The sequence below is a fragment of the Osmia bicornis genome, chromosome 1 (assembly GCF_907164935.1).
Source record: "Osmia bicornis bicornis chromosome 1, iOsmBic2.1, whole genome shotgun sequence".
Taxonomy (NCBI): Eukaryota; Metazoa; Arthropoda; class Insecta; order Hymenoptera; family Megachilidae; genus Osmia; species Osmia bicornis.
Window position 1 is genome coordinate 15,463,249 of NC_060216.1, and position 23,937 is coordinate 15,487,185.

The 23,937-nt window shown below is 35.7% G+C and overlaps 4 protein-coding genes across 6 annotated transcripts; 2 read left to right on the forward strand and 2 right to left on the reverse strand.

The window, feature by feature from the left end:
• On the reverse strand, positions 1 to 730 carry LOC123988270 (rRNA N6-adenosine-methyltransferase Mettl5). Its single transcript, XM_046287562.1, has 2 exons — positions 381 to 730; positions 1 to 314 (listed from the first exon to the last, which is right to left on the reverse strand). Exons 1-2 carry the CDS (start codon positions 718 to 720, stop codon positions 19 to 21), a joined length of 636 nt encoding a protein of 211 aa, XP_046143518.1. The 5' UTR covers positions 721 to 730; the 3' UTR covers positions 1 to 18.
• A 30-nt stretch (positions 731 to 760) lies between these two features.
• Positions 761 to 1,664, reverse strand: LOC114876205 (SOSS complex subunit C homolog). Its single transcript, XM_029187430.2, has 4 exons — positions 1,625 to 1,664; positions 1,271 to 1,427; positions 1,086 to 1,207; positions 761 to 1,012 (listed from the first exon to the last, which is right to left on the reverse strand). The coding sequence occupies exons 2-4, from the start codon at positions 1,296 to 1,298 to the stop codon at positions 857 to 859; spliced, it is 306 nt and encodes a 101-aa protein (XP_029043263.2). The 5' UTR covers positions 1,299 to 1,427; positions 1,625 to 1,664; the 3' UTR covers positions 761 to 856.
• Positions 1,665 to 1,870: 206 nt separating this feature from the next.
• Positions 1,871 to 16,094, forward strand: LOC114876203 (lissencephaly-1 homolog). Of its 2 annotated transcripts, none has more exons than XM_029187426.2 (7): positions 1,871 to 1,989; positions 5,098 to 5,244; positions 10,734 to 10,887; positions 11,313 to 11,519; positions 11,891 to 12,301; positions 12,371 to 12,719; positions 12,889 to 16,094. In XM_029187426.2, exons 2-7 carry the CDS (start codon positions 5,207 to 5,209, stop codon positions 12,960 to 12,962), a joined length of 1,233 nt encoding a protein of 410 aa, XP_029043259.1. In that variant the 5' UTR covers positions 1,871 to 1,989; positions 5,098 to 5,206; the 3' UTR covers positions 12,963 to 16,094. The 2 variants fall into 2 exon arrangements, with proteins under 2 accessions (XP_029043259.1, XP_029043260.1); XM_029187427.2 differs by lacking the exon at positions 1,871 to 1,989 and adding an exon at positions 3,526 to 3,620.
• Positions 16,095 to 17,161: 1,067 nt separating this feature from the next.
• LOC114876166 (WD repeat-containing protein 19) lies at positions 17,162 to 23,212 on the forward strand. 2 transcript variants are annotated; one of them, XM_029187336.2, is made up of 19 exons: positions 17,162 to 17,556; positions 17,661 to 18,040; positions 18,119 to 18,329; positions 18,413 to 18,525; positions 18,590 to 19,007; positions 19,074 to 19,307; positions 19,391 to 19,516; positions 19,592 to 19,889; positions 19,953 to 20,151; positions 20,206 to 20,303; positions 20,389 to 20,671; positions 20,746 to 20,974; positions 21,034 to 21,286; positions 21,370 to 21,830; positions 21,889 to 21,985; positions 22,046 to 22,252; positions 22,328 to 22,614; positions 22,695 to 22,771; positions 22,834 to 23,212. In XM_029187336.2, exons 1-19 carry the CDS (start codon positions 17,542 to 17,544, stop codon positions 22,958 to 22,960), a joined length of 4,113 nt encoding a protein of 1,370 aa, XP_029043169.1. In that variant the 5' UTR covers positions 17,162 to 17,541; the 3' UTR covers positions 22,961 to 23,212. The 2 variants fall into 2 exon arrangements, with proteins under 2 accessions (XP_029043169.1, XP_029043168.1); XM_029187335.2 differs by lacking the exon at positions 17,162 to 17,556 and having other exon boundaries at positions 17,628 to 18,040.
• Positions 23,213 to 23,937: the final 725 nt, after the last annotated feature.

Sequence of the window (23,937 nt, forward strand, 5' to 3'; positions counted from 1 at the left end):
TGATTTTATGAAAATCCTTCATTGGTTTAATTCAAATCGTATAAAATCCACCTCAACATCCACCGAGGCTTTTTTATGAAATTTATAAGCTTTCGGTAAATCATATCTCAGTTCGGCAATAACTTTACTTTTCGCTCCAAATTGGGCGGCTTTTTGAAGAACATAATTACGCGTACTTGTTTTGTGCAAAGAATATACAGTATTTGACGCTAATTTGATTGCAACGTCCAGAAACTTCATGTCTATACCCGCGTTATGTTTTGTTCCAAAAGGTGGATTCATAATCACTGTATCAAAATATTTTTCAAACCTTCCTGCAATTTAAAAACAGATCGATTTTAATAAATAAATTTCATATGTTTCTATATATGTGTGTATACCTGGCAAATATTGAAGTACATCGCATTGTATGGCTTCCACAAACAGTTCAATTTCATTGCAATTTCTAGATTGAATTTCAAGTGCATCAGAATCAATTTCAAAGCCAACTACATGACATGCTTCAAGCATCTGTGCTCCAAGAGACAAAACACCGCATCCAGAACCTAGATCAGCTACCACGCGTCCTTCTATATCATTAAATTGTGATTGAGCACAATATAGCATGCATGATGCTATGTGAGCACTGGTAGAATATTGTTCAAGCAATATTTTTGGTTTATCAAATCCATCCAACTGTTGTAAATATTCTTCTAACTTACGAAGTGGAATACTAGCCATTTTCTCTAATTAGTTAATGCTCAGTATTGTCCTTTAGATATACAAATAAAAAAAATATTTAATCCTTATTCAAAGTTGCTTCCACCACACTTATTTACATGTTTATAACACAGAATCACTTGTCATTTATAATTTCTCATTTAGTATCAAATCTAGGAAGAACTGGTAAAATAAGATTGCCAAAGGATGAGTCCTGTGTCACAAAGTATCCTGATGAAGCTGCATGTGCATTATGTAAAGCAGCTCTCTGTGAGGCACTCATTGCAACACCATCAGAAGGTTGTGTAGGAGGCTAACATGATAAGTATATAATAATTCAGTTTGCAATTTAGTCAAGAATATTAAGATATCAAATGTATGTTTACCAAATTAGAAGAACCTGTTGATGTAACTGCCAATGATGTATTTAATGTTGGGGCCACACCTTGCTTCAAAAGCATCTGTTTCTTTAGTTGCAATTCTTCCAAAATTTTTCTGTTTTGTAATTCTATAATCAATTTAAGTAAGAACTCTGTTGTACATGGAACAAAATAATATAATTGTATACTACCTCTTGAGTTCGATTGTGAAAAAGCCATCAAAATTTAAATTCTTTTTGTCCTCAAGCAGCAGGATATATTACAAATTTTTATTCTTTGTGGAAACTGTAAATAGGTTACATCGCCGGTTCGACGGTATAACAAATTCAATTAGCTTTCAGATTTTAACTAAAAGAATACAGAAAGATATTTAATATAAATGTATGAAACGTATATATTTTATCTTATAACAATATTTCTTTAATAATGTGGAATGTTTAAATAAATCTCGTGTTATCTTAACCCCTTTAAAGGAGTTTGCGAAAATGTGTTAAACAAACCCACGCAATATATCATAAAATTACATCGGTATCTCAAATACCTACATATTTATCTTTATTTTATCGCAGTTGTTTATAATATCAATAATTTGGGAAATATTATATTTTTAGAGATTCACCAAGTTTATTTCAAAAAATTCCCTAGTGAGATTTTGAAACCACGATCGTCAACATAGATCTGGGAACTTCGATGGTGGGAGGTGATTCTAAAACGCAGTAGCTAGGGAGATTAGTGACATCGATATTTAGCGCATGCGTAAAGAAGGAAGACTTTCGCAGGCGCCACCTTGTGAGCCAGTTCTATCGCAGAAGTTATCTCGAGTAGTCCTTCAGTGGTTGTGTTCGTCCGGTTTTCTCGCGATTTTTTCCGATCTCGAAGAATCTCGGTTGCTACTACTCTGACAAAAAGAGTGAGTATTAAATATTCAATTTGTAACATTGATTTCAACGGCGTATTTAGAAGGTAGCAGCTCGGTCCGATTGTAAAATCTATAGCAACCAGACGTGACAGGTTCTAGCAAAATGGCCGTGCACGATTTACAACAAACGGTTGTTCCGCGTTCACTCGATAATCTTCTAGCAATACTTTCTGACCAACATGACACCGCCTTACATCGCGCACTTAATTAAAAACGAATTGAGATACCAGTCGATGATTTTCGACCAGTCGTCCGACGGTGTTTCATACATATTCAACGTACATGTTGCACGTCACTTTGAATTGATTTTTTCGCGAATGACCGTTTGCGTGGTGCGGTAGTGCGATCACTTTGCCGCAACTACCAAGCCACCGAACTTAAACCTTTGTACCGAATTTCGATGTTCCTTGATTTTAAGCATTATCTTATCTGTCAGAGTGTGAACACCGAGAGTTGATTTCTTTGCACCTTTTGACAGACGTTAGCGCGAGTCGGTATTGAGTCAGCGATCAGCTGTCGAGTCTGTCAGCGAATTGAATTTCTAATGATGTTCAACGGGAACATAATCATTTATCTTCTTTTTTTTTTTAAAGGGTTATTGATTTTTTTAATGAAAACTGACATTGTTTTATTTGAATGCGCGAAAGCTAGTGAATCTTGGCGTGTCCAGTGCTATTGAAGCTGCCAATGATCTCGAGTAACTTCTCGTGCTTATATGTAAGAAGATTAGTTGAGAAAAGCGAAGCCACAGGTAGATCGCGGTGTGCGGGGTCGAGAAGGCCAAGAGTCGCTCACCTGTGCTGACGATCCCGGAAATGGTCGTTGCAAAAAAATCATTGATGATAAATAACGCGTAGATATGTGGCTTTAATTCACAAATTAGAAAGCAAGCTTGTGTCAGCGTTGGAAATATTACCTGTATTTACTTTTCTTCTAAAAATAAGTTACTTTTAAAAAATTAATTTCTTTATAAATCATCAAAGTGTTAATATAAAGGGGTGTGTGTGTAAACTGAGCATTGTCAACAAGAAGTGTATCATTTAAATTATTTTTATTGTGTTTTCTAATGCAATTAGATGTAGAGGATTAAAAAAGGGGACTGTCATGAATATTTGAATGCATTGCAAGGTGAAATATACACAGCAACGAGGGTGGGCGGACAGCCGGTTTTATCGATTACGGCGCATCGCGCCGCTAAGCATCGTCATAAAGCGTCGCGACGACGCAGCACGCTTTTCCGATTGTCAAGGTCTGTCCTCTTTCAATATTTTCCCTAAAATCATCTTTCCTTTTCTGCGAGGATGACTGTGAAGTCATTCTCGAAGATTTTGATTATTGATTAGACTCGAATATTAGCGGGAAAGATGGCCGCCCGCGATTCAGCGATTCTAATTGGTTGATTTCGAGTGGCATTCGCCAATCACCGTAGACCTCTCGAACCCCTGTTCAAATATTATTGTCCAATCACGATCTCGCTTATTTCACGGAAATCCGCGGGTTTTGCCAAATGTTATGTCATTACGCGGATGTACAGAAGGAAGTGAGCTTCGCACGAGGAATGTAATCAATATTTTGGTTTTCCTACGTTTCTTATATACTTGAATAAAATACAAATAACATATGTAAGTTTTTAACGAAACTTGTGAAATTAATAGAAACTATAAAAGTATAAAACTAGTACAACAGTTGACATTTTACAGGAACGTATTTTTTTTTAACCTATTTGCACATTCTACAGTCTGTTTAAAGTTTGTTGGTATTGCTCTCAAGATGGCATCATCGCTTTAAAAAAGTAGTCTCGTTTACTTTTTGCATAACACTCAATTTGAAACGATGACGAGATAGAAAACGTTTACAATTTCTTTTTATTATACAAGTTTCCCTTCTTTTTACTGTTAATCGAGATGGTTTGCATTAATCAGTGTTTTTCTAGCAATTAGTACGATAACATTTCTTTTAAATATAAAAACGAAAATATCTTATTTTGGCGTTATCGATATTCGATAATATAACGGTCCAGTATAAATAAAATGTTATGACCAGCCAGGCTTACTATACGTACGTGTTCATAAATAAATGTATGCTTTTCGCAATTAAAGTACCACCACGTACGTACATAGGCGTTTAATATTAAAATTTACAAGTTATTAACTTTTAACATTTTTCTCTTTGTTTTAATTTTCAATAGATCGATGCTTTTAATAAAATGAAACGAACGATGTCTTCATTGGCGCGTTTTTTCATCCGATGGAAAGTAAAACAAATCACGGCATTGCTTTCAGTTCAGGGAACATGTTATTGTTCCGATTAAGGATTTCAGGACAAACCGCTCTCACACATTCGTTTGAATTTCCTTTCATGCTCGTCTGTTTCCCTCTTTTTATATCGGATAAGAAATTATTTCGCTGGAAGCATTTTAAACGGTAAAACTACGACCCGTAGAAACGCGGGAAACTGTTGTTTTTTACCGTTTCTTTGTTAAACAAAATTTATACGTATTGGATTTTTCATATGTTAAAAAAAAAAAAAATTCTTGGGTGTGCGATTATAAATTAATTCGCGTTTTCGCGTTCTCGAGATATATCTCTTAGCGCAAGATTAAAAAGGAGGTGTTATGAGCTGCGTAATTGCTTTTTTTTGTAAACTGACCGATAACATTATCATGGTTATTAACATCAAATTTAATTTCACGTACAAACTGCTACAGAAATGAACAATTATTCGTTACAACGTGTCTATAAATTAACTTGAAATAATAATTTGCATATAACTTGCGCTTAATGTGAAATGAACATAGAGAAGAAACTTTATTACTTTCTCTTCTAATTGAATTCTGTGTTTATTTGTAGTGCGCATTTCGAAAATTTCTATTTGTATTTATTATTTAATTTTGAATTTATTTGTAACAAGTTACGGTAACTTCAACCATTCAAATAAACCGCGTTTTTATTAATAGCTGCGCGCAATTTTCGGCAACAGTTCAAATCCACCGAAGCGCGGGAAGATATTCAAATTTGAAATAGTATTCAAGAAGGCGCAGTGTTAAAGTTGTACGCTTAATATTATCATTCCGCTTACTATTACTATTTTGTTTTACAGGAGATGTCGATGGCTGGGTACTAAAGGAATCAGGAGCTGACTGGAGAAGAATCTAGTCGCGCTCGTTCGAATCACTGTTGAGTAAAGCCAGCAAACACACTCGAGGATCATGAAAATGGTGCTGTCTCAACGTCAGAGGGAGGAGTTGTAAGTTTCAAATTTGTTACATTTTACAAATCTTAGATACTTTCACCGACCATGCCCTCACTGACCGTACACAATTAAAAAGAAATAAACATCTAATTCTTATCAAAGTTTTTATTTTAGAACCATACTGCTCTTTTCATAATCTTTCTTTTTAAAATACACGAGGATTGAAAGTGGAGGTGTAGCGCAACGCCTTAGAAAAGATTCCTTGTAGTGGGAGAACATCTTGAAAAACGTGTATCTCATCCCTACTACGCTTAGGTCAACGTAATTGCGTAACTATTATTTAGTTTCTTATCGAAATTGTCTGCTTCGACGTATTAATTATATACCCAGAAAGTTGAATGTAAAATGAATTTATCGTTACATGCAAATAGCATTATCACATGGAATCTTGATGCGATCATTGATAAATATAAAGCCTGATCAGCTATGAAATTTGAAAGCACATTATTCAACTATTTAGTTGTTTGAAAGATCACAGGTTAAAAGAGCGATTCTAGAAGAGTCGAGGAAGTGAAGTTGACGAACAATTAGCTATATTGGTAACACCTGCGGAAGAGTAGCAGCACACTGCGTGAAATTTTGATGGGACGATTATAGCCAGAGCATGTATCGTAACGTGCGATGAATATTAATAAGAAAACAGTAACCTGCGGATTACAATAATCGCACGAGGAGAGTGGGGCGTTGGAGAGAGAAGTATCCAATATTTTCTTTGATTCATCCAAGTCGGTGAATCAGTTGGAAACAATGATAAACTAATTCGTGGAAACTTGGGCAAATATTTTGAGTGAAAATCAGCGGTTTCTCCTTGATTTATTTGTTCGTGGAAACGCTTAATGGTGATGGAAATAAACAATAGAAAGGAATTTCTTGAATGGACGGACTATTTTAAGAATTTAGGGAACAGACACGAGCTGGAAAGTAAAAGAAAATATTTGGAATATCCATGAAATTATCTGGTAGAACAGGAAAGGACCAAGGGATTGCAACGCAACAAAATTTTTATTCAGTAAGGTCGCATTAATCTCAGTCGAATACTCGAGAACAAAAGACGGTATTGCGTACAAGCCAACTTTCCTTTTCCTTGATTCTTAAGCGATAGAGTTTAGGGATAGAATTAAGAATGTGATAAAATAATCGATATCAGAGGAAATCCTGTGCAACTTGAAGTTCATTATATATTCATTGGCGTTCAAGAAATAACTCTGTTAACGGGGTTAATAGAGCAGCAGTGTTTATATCATTAGAAAGCCAATAAACTAAGGTAACAATTTGAGGAAACCATGCAATCAAATTTAAAGGTCACTATTATAAAGGACATGTGATATTGAGTCACTGAAAGTCCGGTTAATGCCTCGACTATTATGAGGGTCAGTGGCGTGCCAGATTTTGTATATCCAAATGCATTCTGGGGTCATTTGAATGCTGACGTACGATTTTACACATGTCACGCTATTAATGCAATAGTAAAAGCGTTCTTTATAAAATTACTGAATATATATTGCAATCATCGACGACCCTCGTAGCAATTGAAGCGTTCATCCGAGCTGCGAAGGGGATCAATAAGTCAGCATAACGAAAAATGCGTGCTGCGTATCTGTGATTCTCCGGGTGAGGGTTGGTCGGGAGAAAGCACATAACAACCCCCCGTAGCGGGTATTAATACCAAAACGGGACATTATCGATTCCGGTGTCGATCGATGCTGACTAATTCTGGGTGACGTCAAATCACTCGTGGATCGACGCGTGTCGCGCGGGGACCAGCCGCAGGACAGGGCGTCTGTTGAGCACGCGCGAATAGCGGGATCGATAACGCGTCGAACGGGCGGACGAACGAGGAAGAAACGGGGAAACAGGGAAATGCAGACACCAGACACTGTAGGGAGGAGAGGAGCCGGTCAAACTTGCTATGCTCCTCGTTTCAGACTTTAGCCTCGGTCGAAGAATTTTCACCTGAAACTTCTTTAACAAACTTAAAGATGTCGAGGTTTTTTAATTAAACAGTCGATAGGATTTTGAGCTATTAGTCTCTTCATGTGTTTCTGAAATAAGTAGGACAGCCTCCAGGCTCAGAAGGCAATAGGAAGTTGGAAGTTTATAGCCGATTGTTCTGGGTTCTCTCAGGAAATAGAGGTCATAAGTGCAAACTGTTTTGGTACTTTCAAGTTATTATTCAAATGAGAATCACCTTCTCTTTTTGTTTTATCCTTCGGAGCATATTTCGATTAAATCCTCTAAGCATCTTTATTGAACTTTCAGATACTAAACGTGTTTAGAAGACAAAGAGATGAACGAAGGAAAGTAAAGGGTTTCATTGATCATTACAGGTGGCCTCTTGTGGCATCTGTTCCTCTTACCAGGCTTCTTTTTTCAGAGTTATCTAAAGTGAAATTCGATCCACGTTAAAATGTTCATTGATCCACCTTGATCCCTTATTTGTGTTTGCATTTTGTAATTGAAAACCGATCAGGCAGTAAAGAAATTTAGAACACAAAACAGAAATGCAGTGGATTCAAACTAAAAATTATGCAAGTGGTGGAGCGTGTCAGGAAAAGAGATTTTAGGTTTCATAACGAGAGAATAAAAAGCAAGAAAGCCGACAGAAGAAGGCTGTTAACAGTTAAAGAGTGCACGAAAGTTGAGGAGAATTGCTGGCTGCAATGAGACCTTGGAATCGATAGAGCTCCTCCCTTGCATTTGCCAACGTTTCACCCATTCTGTTTCGTTAACGATGTAAGAAAGTGGAAAAATAATAGGGGGAAGGGTGAAAGTGGTATGCAACGCGATCGATACGAAACTACCATGTATAAAGGGTTTCGAATGTTTGAAGGGATGGAACAAGGAAATGCACCCCCTCAGGGCCAACTTTTTTAACGACACGTATATAGTGTTTCAAAAAAATGAGTCGTTTCGTTTCATAAAGAAAGGGAAGGTACTGCAATATAATACCTTAAATAGTGGAGTCCTGGTGTACCTTATATGGTCAAATAACACATGTACATAACTCCACCCCTTTAACTTTTAATCGTAAATGCATTAAATATAAAAATAGTTTTCAAGCATATTTTTCATTTCATGCTATATCATCTGAAAAACACAGTTATTTTTTTTCTATCTTATCCAAAGAAAGAGTACCAGGCTCGTTGAAGTGGAAAACTTTCGTTGATCGAAACCAAGAATCACTTTCTAAAAGCTGGGCATCTGGTTATATATTATTGCAATTAGAATTGCAATTAACACTTGCCAGCAGTTTCATTCCAGTGAAATTAATTCGCATTATCTTGCGTGGTAATACGTTCCCCGTTAAACGTTAATGACCAATTAATGATACAAACAGTGCCGATTATCTGTTGAAACTTATTCCTTGAATGTGATAATTGTACACGTGATCATTACAGACTTCGAACGTGAGTAGAGAACAATGCTTTGCTCCTCTACGTCATTTTCCTTCGGAAAGTCCACCATGGGTACTGTATTTATCAATGAATTTACCAGCAATTTTGCTAGTTAAAAATTCATAAAGTACAGTAAGAAGGAATAACGAAAAGGATCTATTCGTGATATGTATCTACAGATTCTAATCATCGAGAGACACGAGCAGATTTTACCCAAGAATTCAATAAAAGAAAGCACGATAATGCTTTTCTATGCAAATCTGATTCGTTCGAAAGGAACTGTACATTTTTCCAAGATTAATTAATTCGCAGCAGTCTTGAAGGAAATTCTACCGATAACTGGGAGCGTAAGAAACAAACCAGCGAGCGCGTTTCTGATGGCGATGGGAAACCTTATATCTGGTGTACGTGATACCTGCTGACAGGTGTGCTAAGGTAAATGGAAAAAGAAGATGCGAGCGAAGATGGAAAGGGGATCATCTTCGCGTAAGAGACGATCAACCGTAGCGATTCTCGAGCGTTGAAATTCGCGCAAGGAATGAAATAACGAGCACGCTGTGGTGCATAGCAATTTCGGACCCCCGAAAAATATCCAGGCCAGCAATTGGATCAGGATATCGCCCGAGGATTCGTGCCGGTCTTTCGAAACTTTCTCCACGGAAGATAAATATCGATGGGACCAAACTGAAAACCGCTTAAATAATTAGCGAAACGTGCAGACTGGTATCGGGAACGTCGAGCTAAGTGCTTTTTCGACGTGGATCCGATTTATTCTGTTTTGCCTGTCCCGTTCGGTTCGAGTGAAAGGTTCTCGAATCGGCGAAGGAGGAATCGATCGGGCTTTCCGGCTTCGTTCCCTTTGTTTGCCGGCATTTGAACGAAACACGCGCTGATAATTCGCCTACGTACCTTACTATCATGTGGAAGCAGGTGAACAGGGACGAACGACCGACTTCAGGCCTTTCACCCCGGCATAATTCTGCCCGACTTTCAATCTCTTTTCCCACGTATTCAACCTGCAGCCTCGGGTATACCTGCGCCTCTACCGTGGATACTTTTGCCAAATGTCATTCTTCGATCCTTTAACTTGGTACCTGTTCAGATTTTTCTTCGCTTTAGATGTAACGCATCCTTCTACCTTATAGGGTGTATTATTGAGGTTTACAAACTTAGGATCAGTTAAGCTTTGACAAAACCCGATCCTTTTAACAAAACCTTTCACGTGCCTTTTATTTTGGTGACACAGACGCTCGTGCCATCAAGCACCAAGGTGGTGGACAGAACATTTTTCAAGTTTTGTTAAAAGGATCGGGTTGTAAACCTCAACATGTGTACACATGTTCTCACAATGACACTGGGCGTGCCCCAGCACCTTTCTGATCCGCTGTCTATGCATAGGAAACGTGTTAAGTGTTTTGTAGAACATTGTCTCGAAGAAAGAGAAGGGAGAAGGAAGTGCAAAGAAATTCACGAGATGTTTCACACGTTGCTGCGATGAAGAAAGTTTGAAAAACGAGGCTAGCAAAGAATGACCCGTGGGTCTTCGACGTTTTGTAATTGAATTGTTGATCGGGCAAAGATGCGTCTGATTTAACGATAGAGTCTGATACATTTAGAAACTCGTATATCACTGGAGAAGAATGTAACTAGACCAGTGATAATTTGAAATTTGGAATAATTAGGTGTGAAATATACACGGTATTAAAAAATTACCTGATGAAAAAATGTACATCGTGATCTATCTTTAGGTAATTTTTTAACGCCCTGTATATTTTGCTTTGTTGTAGCAATTAAATTTTATGAAATGTAAAAGAATATTTGTAACAACACTTGGAATAATAGTTCTAGTTTACTACTGTCTTATCTATACGAAGGAAACGTATATGTTAACGCAATGGTAACAAGGTGACGCAAAAAGGATGACTTTGAGTCGATTGCCTCAAGACAATTAAAAGAAAAAGCTCGTTACGCATTATATCTGCTTATGAATTATTCTTGGCGTTCAAGAGAACCTTTCTATTGCGAGGTCATAGACAACCGTGCAACCAGTTGTTAGCCATTGACCGTTTAGTTATGGTATTCTTTCAGAAATAAGGCGATCGCGGACTATCTCAGCACCAACGGCTATCAAGATGCACTCGAGGCGTTCAAGAAGGAAGCCGACATGCCCGGGGAAGTGGAAAGAAAATACGGAGGCCTTCTGGAGAAGAAATGGACTTCGGTAATACGCTTGCAAAAGAAGGTAAGAGGATTAGCGAATTTTCAGCTCTATATTAACGCGGACAAAAATGTTACCTTGACACGCTGGCGCGAAAGCTATACATAAATGCCTCGTGTCTTCAAAACGGATAAGAAAATCTTGGAATTTTTATCAAAACTCCACAAGGTCTTAACTGAACGTTTAGAAGTATACTGACTAATAATACCTCTGTTTACCATATCAAAATATATAGGGTGCTCCAGAACTGGGGTAGGACCCGTGGAGGGATGATTGCTAAGGTCATTCTAAACATTTTGGCAAAGGAAAAAGAAATCCCTCCACGGGTCCTCTACTCCAGTTCAGAGACACCCTGTATGTACATCAGGCAAACGTTCATCATTACTGTAAGTGGAGAAGAAAATATGGTATAGTATAATTGCAGTGTTAACTTTTATTGATATTTGTAGGTAATGGAATTGGAATCCAAACTCTCTGAGGCAGAGAAAGAATTCATAGAAGGAGCGCCAACCCGTAGCAAAAGATCACCATCCGAATGGATACCAAGGCCGCCTGAAAAATACAGCCTCACTGGACACAGAGCTCCCATAAACAGAGTTATTTTTCATCCTGTGTTTAGTCTTATAGTATCTGCCAGCGAAGATGCCACCATTAAGGTAAAGGGATCATCAACATCAAAGTTGAACATGGTCGTCGAAGAAGTAATTGGAGCTATATTGTTATTCTTTCAACACCAGCTTATGGGATCATAAATATTTATCGTTAGACGTATGATTTCATTATGAATACGTAAGAAGTATAAAAAGTCAAGAATATTAATCACTATTTTCTGGGAATAGCGAGACCTTTATCATAGCTGCTGAATATTGTATTTATTTTTTACTCTCTGTTTAATACTTGTCTACTTGATAGTCTACTTGACACACTGGTTTTGAAAAAAGTATCCAGTTACTTTCAACTTTCCCCGTTTGCGACTCTACCAGTTTTTATTGGGACTAGTTTTCTTATTGGCGATCGTGTCATCCAGGTATGGGACTTCGAAAGCGGCGAATTTGAAAGAACATTGAAAGGACACACTGACAGTGTACAGGACGTATCATTCGACGTATCCGGTAAACTGTTAGTCTCATGCAGTGCAGACATGTCTATTAAGCTTTGGGACTTTCACCAGTCGTTCGCCTGCGTGAAAACCATGCACGGACACGATCACAGTGTCAGCTCTGTCGCATTTGTGCCACAAGGGGATTTCGTAGTGAGCGCATCTAGGGATAAAACCATCAAAATATGGGAAGTGGCGACAGGTTATTGTGTTAAGACATTAACAGGGCACAGAGAGTGGGTACGAATGGCCAGGGTAAGTCCCTGTGGTGAACTAATCGCTAGTTGCTCGAACGATCAAACGGTGCGAGTATGGCATGTAGCAACGAAAGAGACAAAGGTATAAATTCCCATGGTCCATTGTATTTGTAATTCTTAGAAAATTCATTAAAATAATTTTTCTCTTTAGGTGGAACTCAGAGACCATGATCACGTCGTAGAGTGTATCACATGGGCACCGGACAGCGCCAGAGCATCGATTAATGCTGCAGCAGGAGCAGATAACAAGGGTGCTCACGAAGGACCTTTCCTCGCATCTGGTTCGCGGGACAAGGTAATCCGTGTTTGGGATGTCGGTGCCGGCGTTTGTCTCTTTACCCTCCTAGGACACGATAATTGGGTACGCGGCATCGTCTTCCACCCCGGTGGCAAGTTTATCGTCAGTGCTTCTGACGATAAAACCCTGCGAGTCTGGGACACGCGCAATAAACGAGCAATGAAAACCCTCGAGGCGCATGTTCATTTTTGCACCTCTGTCGGTAAGTAGAATCTTTATATCGACGCTATTTAATTATAATTACCTAACAACCTCGAAGATATTTTTTCATTTGAAATTCTAGATGAATCACCCTGTACACAGAATGGTTTCTAAATTGTTAATTACTTCTCGTTACCGATTCGCGTGTTAAAGCAGCTTTACTTTTATAGATTTTCACAAAAGCCATCCTTACGTGGTCACCGGTAGTGTCGATCAAACGGTGAAGATCTGGGAGTGCCGCTAGTCACCAAAACAACCGGGTTTCTTAGAACCTTCGTCGAGAAAGAGAGATTGTGAAAAGAAGGCGAACGATGCGCGTCGAATTCAATGGAAACGGCCGAGAGAGTAAGATGCTACAAAAATGTTATCGTACATACTACTATTATTAATATTAATATTATTATACACACATAAACACGTACGATTAAGAGCTCTTTAATTAATTTATAATAAAGTATAATTAGTAATTATTAATAATACATATACGTTTTACGGTAACGAACTGCACGATTCGAGGAGAGTCGGTTGAGGTTTAGCTCTTTCTCGCGAGGAGGACACTTTGCCATAATATTTCGTCGGCGGTTTAAAAAAAAAAAAAAAGATAAGAAACAAGTATTCCGAGTATCTCAAAATTGTATCGCAAGAACACTTGCTTTTTTAGAAACATCCAAAACTAATGATCTCGCAGCGAAACGCACGTAACGTGAAAACGTATCGATACGAACAGTGTGCGTCGTCCTCCTCCTCGAACCGCCGATGATGGTGACCAGAGAATTTCGGCTGTGCCGTATCTCCGGATTGTCACGGTCACTCGTTCTCGTTTGCTACGCTGACCTCTCTTTGAGCGTTCTTGACAATGTAAAATCGGCAAGTGACACCGATACGTATGACACAGACGCGCGCGTATCTGCTCTCGCATACACACATACGAGATATTCGGAGTCGTTAGCGTTTACCATGTATTCAGATATGTCAATAATTTATCCAACGTTGATCGAGTGCGTAGCATGTTCCTGGTACAAAGAAGCGTGAACACGGATGTAAAGCGAACGAACGTGGCAAACGGGCGGACAGATTTTGGAGCTCTGCGATAGAACGAGAAACACAGGGCATTAGGGCGTCCGTTTGGAACGTTCAAGTTACATGCTGCGTATGTCAGTGTATGTGTGTACTATTAACGTTCCCCTGAAATCGTCGAAACAACCCGACGAGAACGGCCAGAGGCGAACGCAACCCCGAAGAAACTGCTGAATCAGAATAAAAAAAAAAGGGAAAGTAGGCTTTCGGCAGTGCATGGCGTCCAAACAACGTGCATTATTAACGGTAATATTTAAAAAAAAAGAAAAGTACGAGGGACGGCCGAGTGAAGCGCGCGGATTTTGTGAAAACCTACAGAAAAATACTAAATATACTAAACGTGTATTCGTACGGAAGTATTTGACAGGCGCATAATTTAGTTTTGCGTGGGGTCCCGAGACATGCGAGGTACTAGTTGTATATTTAGCTCTAAACTACTATTAGCGGGTAGCGCAGACCGTAGAGAAGAAAAGCAGAAAAAAAAAGAAAGGGAATAATAGTGAACGATCGGTCGGTACACACATTTACGCAGGCATATATTTCGTCAAGATCTCGTATAACGATTGCTTAATTAAGGCAAATTTCTCCTAACCATTATCCTCCTTCGTCTATCGATATGCGCCAATCTTTATTCTATACGAAAATTCTCCCCAACAGAGCCAGAGACCATTCGACTCGATGTGGTACTAAATTATTTTGATGAACAAATAAAATGAAATTTCTGATTGGAGCCGTGTAACGTCGTTCTGCTTGTATTACCTGTGTGTTTCGTCGTCGTTCGTGCATCGTTGTTTGCCATTTAATTTTTCATTTCAATCCATTGGATAAATAAAACCTTGTAGCAATCACGATACTTGGGCGTTCTGTTCTTTTGGGGAACTCCCTGTGTGCGTGTTGTTTCAAATTCAATGGAAATTCTTCGTTTTCTTCTCCCGACAGAATTGTACAGAAGCAAAAAAAAAAAAGAAAAAGAAAAACAGAAAAGAGGTACTTTGAAAAATCGAAGTCGGCCTTTCTTTCTTTCTCGAATGACCGACGTACTCCCAGCGAGGATCTCTTTTTCCTCTGGACGAGCAATGCGTACGATTTAACTCTCGAGAGACGCGGTAGTCGGATACGGGGTCGCTTTGACCCACGATGATGTCATTATAATAATTGTATACAAAGCTTAAAATATATTTAAGTATAACAACTGGGTCGAAATGACTCCGCATTCGGCATGCAAATACGTTAGGTCAGTAAAGGTTTAATTAACCCTGGGTACGCCGAATGCTAGGTCATTTTACCCCAGTGTGGATCGTATACCGTGGTCAAAATGAGCCCTGCATTCGGCGTTCCAATTTCGCAGTACATGCATGTCAGTATTTTACATTTATAATAGAGAGAGAGAGAGCGAGAGAGAGAGAGAGAGTGTGTGTGTGAGAGAAAAGCTTAACACAGGACACGTATACACACACGAAACATAATATGTATATATATGTACACAATTCTGTGTATATATACATAATTGTGTATATATATGTATATATAGACACACGAATATATTAATTGTAATTGAAACGAAAAAAAAATGAAAAAAAAACCACGCGTACCGAACAGATAATTGAATTGTTCGGTGTTTATACGTAGAATGACGTAATAAAAGTAATGTCGTAGCTGCTTTTCGTAAATTTCGTCGCACTTGCTTTAGTCGACTTTTTTCGCTTTTTCTACCCGCCCATCGCGAAATGATACTGACACGTTTCAAGTAGAGTAACGATTCAAGTGTTGTCATCATTTGTGATATACATATATATATATATATATATATATACACACACGTAATAAGTGAATTGAGCTTTCATTGAAACCCTTGCGTTGTGAGTTTTAGCAGAGATTTAAATGAACCCTATGTAACAGCGACTGAAAGAAAGATGGGAGTTGATAAGTGTTTCATAAGTAGGGCTCATTGCAATATACATATGTGTCAATTTTAATTGATTTTGTTTTATGAATTTAACATGAGAACAGCCTGAGCTGTTGTATCTTACGTATACAGGTTTTAGAAAATTTTTAAAGGATCTCCAATTATATGAAATATTGTGATATCTTATAACAACAAATAAGTTCGAATATTTTATTGTGATTACAGCTATTATAGTCTTAATTCTGCGTTCCACCTGGAATATAGGATACCATTGTACTTTTAATTCTTTATATTTATGTAAATATATACTTAAGACAACTGCTCAGACATGTGACTATACATGTGCATGTTATATTCGTAAAAGGAAGTTTATTAAAATTGATTTCAATCCTGTGTGAGGTTTTTGTCAATTGTAAATTCAAATTACTTTATAATTCTTTTGTGGTACTTTCCTCGTCAGAATTTTTCACTAAAAAAATACAAGAACATTATTCTTTTTAGTTTCTCTAACTTTTTGCTGTTAGAAGTAATAGTAGTGATTTTCTGTTCATTTATTTATCAATTTTAAAGATCTTCAAACCTACTAATTTATCAATTCATGATGGTGTATACATAGGAAACGTAAATTTATTTGTTCATTATCTATATAAATAAATAATTTTACACAGCATAGTAGAAAGTAATTTTAAGCTGTTACATATTAGCGAATGGTGTAATTAAGTTAGGATACTTTTGTTGTTTAAAAACATTTTTATATAATTGTATATTAAAACTTTTGTTTAAAATTCTGTTGCATAAAAGTATAAAAAATAGTTCTATTCATTTTACGCGCAAAGGAAATTGTATGCAGAAACATAGTAAGTACATACATATTTGTTTCAATAAATCAGTTATCTTTTCACTTTTTTAATCGCTTTTACTTACGAATAATTGTTGACGGGAATTCCACCCTACGAATTAGCCGCTGAAGCGCCTTAGTATGGAATCTCTTTGCGCGTCAAAGAGAGAGGAAGGTATATTCCTAATTTTCGACCGTGGCGCCATCTATACAAAAACGGCGCAAACTATTCAACGAGTTACCGACAAAATAAAGGGACACTTGCGCCATCTATCAAGAAACCGTGGAAACTACTTGCCGACTAGTTTCCGAGATTTCCCGATAGATGGCGCGAGTGTTCCCTGTTCAAGAAAATCGGTCGGTAACTCGTCGAGTAGTTTGCGCTATTTTCGTATAGATGGCACTACGGTCGAAATTTAAAAATTTTAATTTATGGCGGGTTTTTTAAAATACAAGTTTGTCAAACATTATTTTAATAATTTCTTGATCTTGCGCTAATTCTGAACGATGATTTCTAAAATATGGAATCAAAACTAGGTGAACATTAAAGCTACCTACTAAAAAGCAATGAAAGTTACTTGCTGACTTATTGATCGATCCTCCAGTAACGGTAGGCATCTAACCCCATAGTAGATACTTAACACACATGTACCCCTATTTTTATTTAAATTTTTAAACAACTATTTGTTCTTTAAGCTCGAAAATAACATTTGAGATGAAAGTAACATAGATGCAGTTAATAAAACACTATGAGCTGACTACAGTCCTATATCTATCATACCAATTATCGCTAATCCATAGCAACAATGTCGAAAACAATGTAAAATTGATCGAGCGCTTGTAAGATATAAACAACATGGCGAGTCAAAGTGATATAATGTTATGGGTAAAAAATATAAGCTAGTAAATCAATGCTATAACTATGCTACCTTATAATATTTCTATATGTGATTAGGCTATCAGCCTTTTCTATTCTGTTGTTAAAAAAATTCTTTTCAAAAAATGTCGTCAGAAAAGGTATGTTAATAAGTATATTATAAGCAATTCAACCTTTTTATCTTGCCTATTCCAACTCCTACTTTGCTTACATGAACATTTATCTGTTGAATCTCTTGGCACAGGTTCTTTATCAGCTGTATCAACCTCATGGTCCTGGTACTGTTTTTATTTCATGGCGTCCTGGAAACAGTACTCATTTAGCAACTACTGGATATGATTCCTCAGTTGCTATATTTGACAGGCAAGGTGACTTAAAAGAACGTATTCAAATTGGTGGTTTATGTGCTGGTTTTGGATGGGATTCTGATGGAGATTTATTAGCTATCACATCACAAAATTCTTCTACTATCACATTATGGGATGCGACAACTGGAAAGAAATCACAAATAGATGCTGGTGTAAGAGATGGGTTAACATGTATGATGTGGGCAAAAAGAACTTGCTTGTTAGCAGTAGGAACACAGAAAGGAAATTTAGTACTTTATGACCACATTAATGCTAAGTATGTAGCCTTTTGACATGTAGCACTTTTATATATTATTCTGAATATACCTGTATTAATTCATTGATTCACATATAGACGAATACCAATTTTGGGAAAGCATAAAAAGAAGATAATTTGTGGTACTTGGTCTTATGAAGGGCTTCTTGCCTTAGTCAGTGAAGACAAAGTTTTAACTATTAGCACTAGTGATGGAGATACTCGCCGTGAAATACCACTACAAGGTGATGCTTCTGACATTCAGTTTAATGAAATGAAAATGGACCACAGAATTGGGGGTGAAAATACTGTATGCTTCTTTTACTTGATGCTGATATACAAAGTGAAGTTGCATTTGTTTACATGAAATATTAATTTCTTCCTATTTACTAGGTATCTCTTATTATCAGTAAGACTACTTTGTTCTTGTATAATGTTTTGGACCCAGAAAATCCTATTGAACTAGCTTTTCAAAAACGTTATGGTCCAATTGTTACTTACAAATGGTAAGATTATCCACTATTATGTAACTTTGATGCAATATTCTAAAAAAAAAAAATGTTATTTTAGGTATGGAGATGGGTACATTTTAGTTGGTTTTGAAACTGGATATTTTACTGCAATTTCGACACATATTAAAGAAGTTGGCCAAGAGTTGTTTCAAATTAAAAATCACAAAGATTCATTAACTGATTTAGCAATCAGTGAAGTAATGGGGAAAGTTGCTACATGCGGGGATAATACTATAAAGATACATAATCTACAAAGTTTAGAAGAGACTGAAAAATTAATTACAATAAGTGGTGAAACTGGAATCAGTAAAGTAGAATGGTCAACAGATGGAACAATGGTAGCAGCTGTTACATACAGTGGCAGTGTTTTAGTATATTTGATACAAATTCCAAAACTAGTTAGTGTTTGTGGAAATAGAATTGCATTACTCACTAGTTTAACAGAAGTAGCAGTTTATCTTTATACTTTAGATAAAGTATGTATAACAGAAAACTATAGCTTAACAACTCTATACATAAATATTAAAAGGATTATTTTTCAGGAGAAACCAGAACCAATAATAATTAACACTATAATAGAACCGTCGGTATTAGCAATAGGTCCCATGCATGCAGCAGTAGGTCTAAATAACAGAGCACTGTTTTGGGACGTATCTGAAACTCATTATAATAATGTGGTACACTTTGAAAGAGATTACTTGGCAACAATCGATAGCATACGATTAAACGAAACTTATGTGTCTGTTTTGTTTGATGGAAAATTACAGTTGCACTCGGTAACAAGTATATTTCAATGAGTACAAATTTCGTTTAATCAATATTACTAGATCGAATATGTATTAACGTATTATTGTTGTAGATTAAAGTAGATCAGCAACTAACAAAGGAAGGGAAAGATACAAAGATATTTCCAGATTTAAGTTCTTCAGATTTTAGAATAACGTGCCATGCTCTTAGTACCGACTTCTTAGTTTACGGTAGTGATGTAAGTTATTTTTTACGTACGTCTAAACATCTAATCATTTATGTGAAAGACTAATTTGCGTTAATGTATGTCCAGATGGGTCACATAATTTTCTTTTGCCTAGAAGTTTTTAATCAGTGTTTGGAATACGTACATAATAATAGCATAACGGAAATCTACTTAGATGCGAATGGAACGCAATTATGTTTTATAGATAGTAAACTTGACGCTTATCTATATAATCCTATGCAAGAAACTATTTTACAAATTCCCGATTGTCCAGACTGTATTCAAGGCATAATTTGGGATCAAAATATTTTGGAGCGTAATATATTCGCTGCGTACAATAAGAGTTCCATTACTATGTACATATTTGTAAAATACTTTATTGAAGGTAAGTTAAATATAGTATATTGTAATTAAGGCAACTATATAAAAAAAATATATTTTGAAACAGGTACAAAAATGATAAAAATAGATACTATGAAACTACCGTCTGATACATTACCATTGTTAATGTACTCTGGAGAACTAACGCTAAGTTCATCAAGCAATAAGTTAGTTCAAATTACATTGTCTTCTCACGAAGATATAGGAAACATCGTGGAACCTAGAAAAATGGAAAAAATTTTAGAAACACAAATTCTGTGTAGAAGGTATTTTATTTATTTAATTTGATGAATATAAATTACACATTTGTTATATTTCAGATTTCAGCAAGCATGGAATACTTGTGAAAAAATTAATCAAAAAGAATCGTGGGTGATGCTAGGAGAAAGTGCAATTGCAAACTTGAACATCAAATTCGGTATATTTATATATGTAGTATAATACCATTATTAACACAACAAAAAATATATGGATTTTATATAAATAATTATTTTCAACTACAGCAATTCGTGTATATCGATATCTTGAAGATGCTGCAATGGTATGGGCATTACAAAACATGCAAAATATAGATGAATTATCATTATTATGTGGCCACGCATGTGTCTTACTTGGTGAATACAACCAAGCAGAAAAATTTTTTTTACAATCATCAGAACCAGTAGAAGCATTATATTTAAGAAGGGATTTAATGCAGTGGGAGCAAGCATTAAATTTGGCACAAAAGTTGAAAGCTGATGAAATTCCTTATATTGCTAGAGAATATGCTCAACAGCTTGAATTCACGTAAGAAGTGAACGTGAAACTTACATAAATTATTTAAATGATATATAATAAAAAAGTAAATTTTGTTTCTTTAGGGGTAATTACCCGAAAGCTTTGACAAATTATGAACGAGGATTAGTAATTTCAAATACTTCACCTAACATAACTACACATAATCCGCATCATAGAAATTTATGTCTTGCTGGAGTTGCAAGAATGTCAATTAGATGCGGTGACAGCAGAAGAGGTGTAAGCATAGCTATGGATAATGAAAGTTCAAGGCAACTACGAAAAGAATGTGCAGAAATATTGGAGTTAATGAAAGTACGTGTAATTATGTACTTCACATCTTGTAACTTTACTAACTCTTTTTATTTTTATAGCAATTTAATGAAGCTGCATTACTGTACGAGAAAGCTGAATATTTTGATAAAGCAGCATCCGCGTATATAAAACTAAAGAACTGGCAAAAAGTCGGGCAACTTTTGCCACAAATATCATCCGCTAAGATTAATGTACAGTATGCGAAAGCCAAAGAAGCGGAAGGCAAATATGATGAGGCAGCAAAAGCATACGAGACTGCAAAGGATTATGAAAACATAATTAGGATTAATTTGGAACATCTAAACAATCCTGGTTGTTTAATTGTTATTAAAATATACATAGTATAATTAATTATACTTAACGCTCAAATAATTAATTTATGGTTTTATTTATAGCACGAAGCGTTGAAGTGGTACAACAAACTAAGAGTATAGAAGGAGCTAAAATGGTTGCAAAATATTTTCAAAAAATGAATGACTATAATTCAGCGATTAAATTTTTGATTTTATCGAATTGTCATGATGAAGCGTTCCAATTAGCTAATCAACACGGGAAGATGGAATTGTATGGAGAAATTCTGATAAATACAATCGACGATAGCAATGAACGAAAAGAAGATTTCAAAAGTCTCGCGATGTATTTCGAGACCCAAAAGAATAATCTTTTAGCGGGAAAATATTATTTTCATGCTAAGGAATATCAGAGGGCATTAAGGCATTTATTGAAAGCTGCACAGTTAATAACTGATGAGAATGAAGTTCTCAGTTTAGCCATTGATACAGTTGCTTCTTCAAAAGATGACAAATTAGCAAATCAGCTAATAGACTTTTTACTAGGAGGAGATGGATTGCCGAAGGTAATACTCAATCGTATAGCGGTGATATAACAGTTTATATATATTGATATGTTTATAGGATCCAAAATACTTGTTTCGATTGTACATGGCTAGAAAACAGTACAAAGAAGCTGCGAAAACAGCAATTATAATTGCAAATGAAGAACAAGTTAATGGTATGTTTTATGTGATATTTATCTAGTACATTATTATACATATAATAAATTGTTTTACAGGAAATTATAGAAATGCACACGACGTTTTGTTTAGCATGTATCAAGAATTAAAAAGGAACAAAATTAATATACCTTCAGAAATGCAAAATAATTTAAGGCTCTTGCATTCGTATATTCTCGTTAGACTTCACGTAAAAAAGAGTGATCATCTACGTGGTGCTCGGATGCTAATAAGAGTGGCTAATAATATATCAAAATTTCCATCGCGTTAGTAAAACAGAATTGAATATTTTACAGTAATATGATAGAAATTATTAACAAATTTTAATTAACATATTTCAGACATCGTTCCAATCTTAACGTCTACTGTAATTGAATGTCAACGAGCTGGATTAAAATATGCTGCGTTCAATTTTGCTGCTATGTTAATGCGTCCAGAATATCGAAATCAAATTGACGCTAAGTACAGTAAAAAAATTGAAGCAATTGTACGGAAACCACCGAAATCAAAAGATAATGAAGCCGAAGATGAACCATTGACTCCGTGTCCTTACTGTAAAAGTAAACTTCCAGAAACAGAAGTTACCTGTGATAAGTGCAAAAATACGATACCTTTTTGTATAGCTACAGTTAGTTTTTAATAGTATTTTTATATATATATATTTTAAAATTAGACGCGTGTTCTTCAATCGCGTATGATGATTTTTAGGGACGACATATCGTAGAAGACGATTTTACCGCCTGTCCACAATGCGATTTTCCTGCTATAAGAAGTGAACTTTCAAGGTATACAAATTGCATTATTTTAAGTGTAATATATATACAATTTTAATTTCTCATTTCCTTAGGATCGTCGAATCTGAACAAACTTGTCCAATGTGTTCAGAGAAGGTAGATGTTAACATGATTCCATCCAATCTTAATATCCGTCCATATCTTGATCTTCAGGAAGAAAAATCTTCAACGAAAGTTTAACCGAATTAATTACCTTTTTCTTTTTATTTTTCTATTTTAGTTCAAATTTTACTCAATATAAGTAAATGTTGAACTTTTTTTATGAAGTGGCGCCGTCTGATATCAGTACAACATAATCAAGTACAAGTAGTTTATCACATTATTTCGTAAACTATTTATGAATGTTATACTTAAATTAGGTAATGCTAGTGAATAGAAACATCAACAATGTGTAGATATTGCCTTCAGTAAACTAGTCTCAATTTTAATTGACTTAACTGTCCTACTATTATTCCATTTTATACATTATACTTTTCAATCATAATATGAAGCAAAAGCGACACCTAACTAGATGCACCTCAGTTAAAGCCCATCTTATCAACATTCATGCACACGAACGTATGAAAAACACGTACAAGAAACATGACAGCATGGCATGACTTTGAAAAATTGGAATTACAATAATGACACGGTGAAAATTTCATGTAACATTCGATTCTTAACAAATGAAACGAATCGTTATATTTTACAGTAGTCAAGTTTAATAAAATCTTGCCACAATTTTATATAAAATCAATTCGATTATGTTAATTTAATTAAATGTCTTTAATGATTTAATGACTTTTAATGATTTTAATGATTTTACTTGTATATTAAATTATTATAACAAATTAGAGTTGCGTTATTTAAACTAAGAAAGTTTAAAATACATTACTTTATTCTCAACGTTGTTTATATATAAAATAATTAAAACAATTCTAAATACATGTAAAACTAATTTTAAATTCAAGTTTTAACGGGACGTCCTTTACACGCATGTGCTAAATTTACAATTTTGATTTGCAAGCAGTACGTTAAAAATTCCATAAGAATTTTAATAACTGATATCAGTATCGATATTGAGACGTTGATAATCCAATTTTTATTTCAATAATAATGACGAACGATGATAATAAAGTTTATCAAATGCTATTTCAATGCAGGAATTTTTTAATGTT

Coding starts and splice junctions, on each gene's coding strand:
- LOC123988270 (XM_046287562.1), bottom strand. CDS start 720: ATGGCTAGTATTCCACTTCGTAAGTTAGAAGAATATTTACAACAGTTG. Junction 315..380: donor TGTACTTCAATATTTGCCAG/GTATACACACAT, acceptor TTTAAATTGCAG/GAAGGTTTGAAAAATATTTT.
- LOC114876205 (XM_029187430.2), bottom strand. CDS start 1,298: ATGGCTTTTTCACAATCGAACTCAAGAG. Junction 1,208..1,270: donor TTCACAATCGAACTCAAGAG/GTAGTATACAAT, acceptor AATTGATTATAG/AATTACAAAACAGAAAAATT. Junction 1,013..1,085: donor CAACAGGTTCTTCTAATTTG/GTAAACATACAT, acceptor TTATCATGTTAG/CCTCCTACACAACCTTCTGA.
- LOC114876203 (XM_029187426.2), top strand. CDS start 5,207: ATGAAAATGGTGCTGTCTCAACGTCAGAGGGAGGAGTT. Junction 11,520..11,890: donor GCGAAGATGCCACCATTAAG/GTAAAGGGATCA, acceptor CGTGTCATCCAG/GTATGGGACTTCGAAAGCGG. Junction 12,302..12,370: donor TAGCAACGAAAGAGACAAAG/GTATAAATTCCC, acceptor TTTTCTCTTTAG/GTGGAACTCAGAGACCATGA.
- LOC114876166 (XM_029187335.2), top strand. CDS start 17,628: ATGAACATTTATCTGTTGAATCTCTTGGCACAGGTTCTTTATCAGCTG. Junction 19,308..19,390: donor GAAAATTACAGTTGCACTCG/GTAACAAGTATA, acceptor TTATTGTTGTAG/ATTAAAGTAGATCAGCAACT. Junction 21,287..21,369: donor GGAACATCTAAACAATCCTG/GTTGTTTAATTG, acceptor TTTTATTTATAG/CACGAAGCGTTGAAGTGGTA.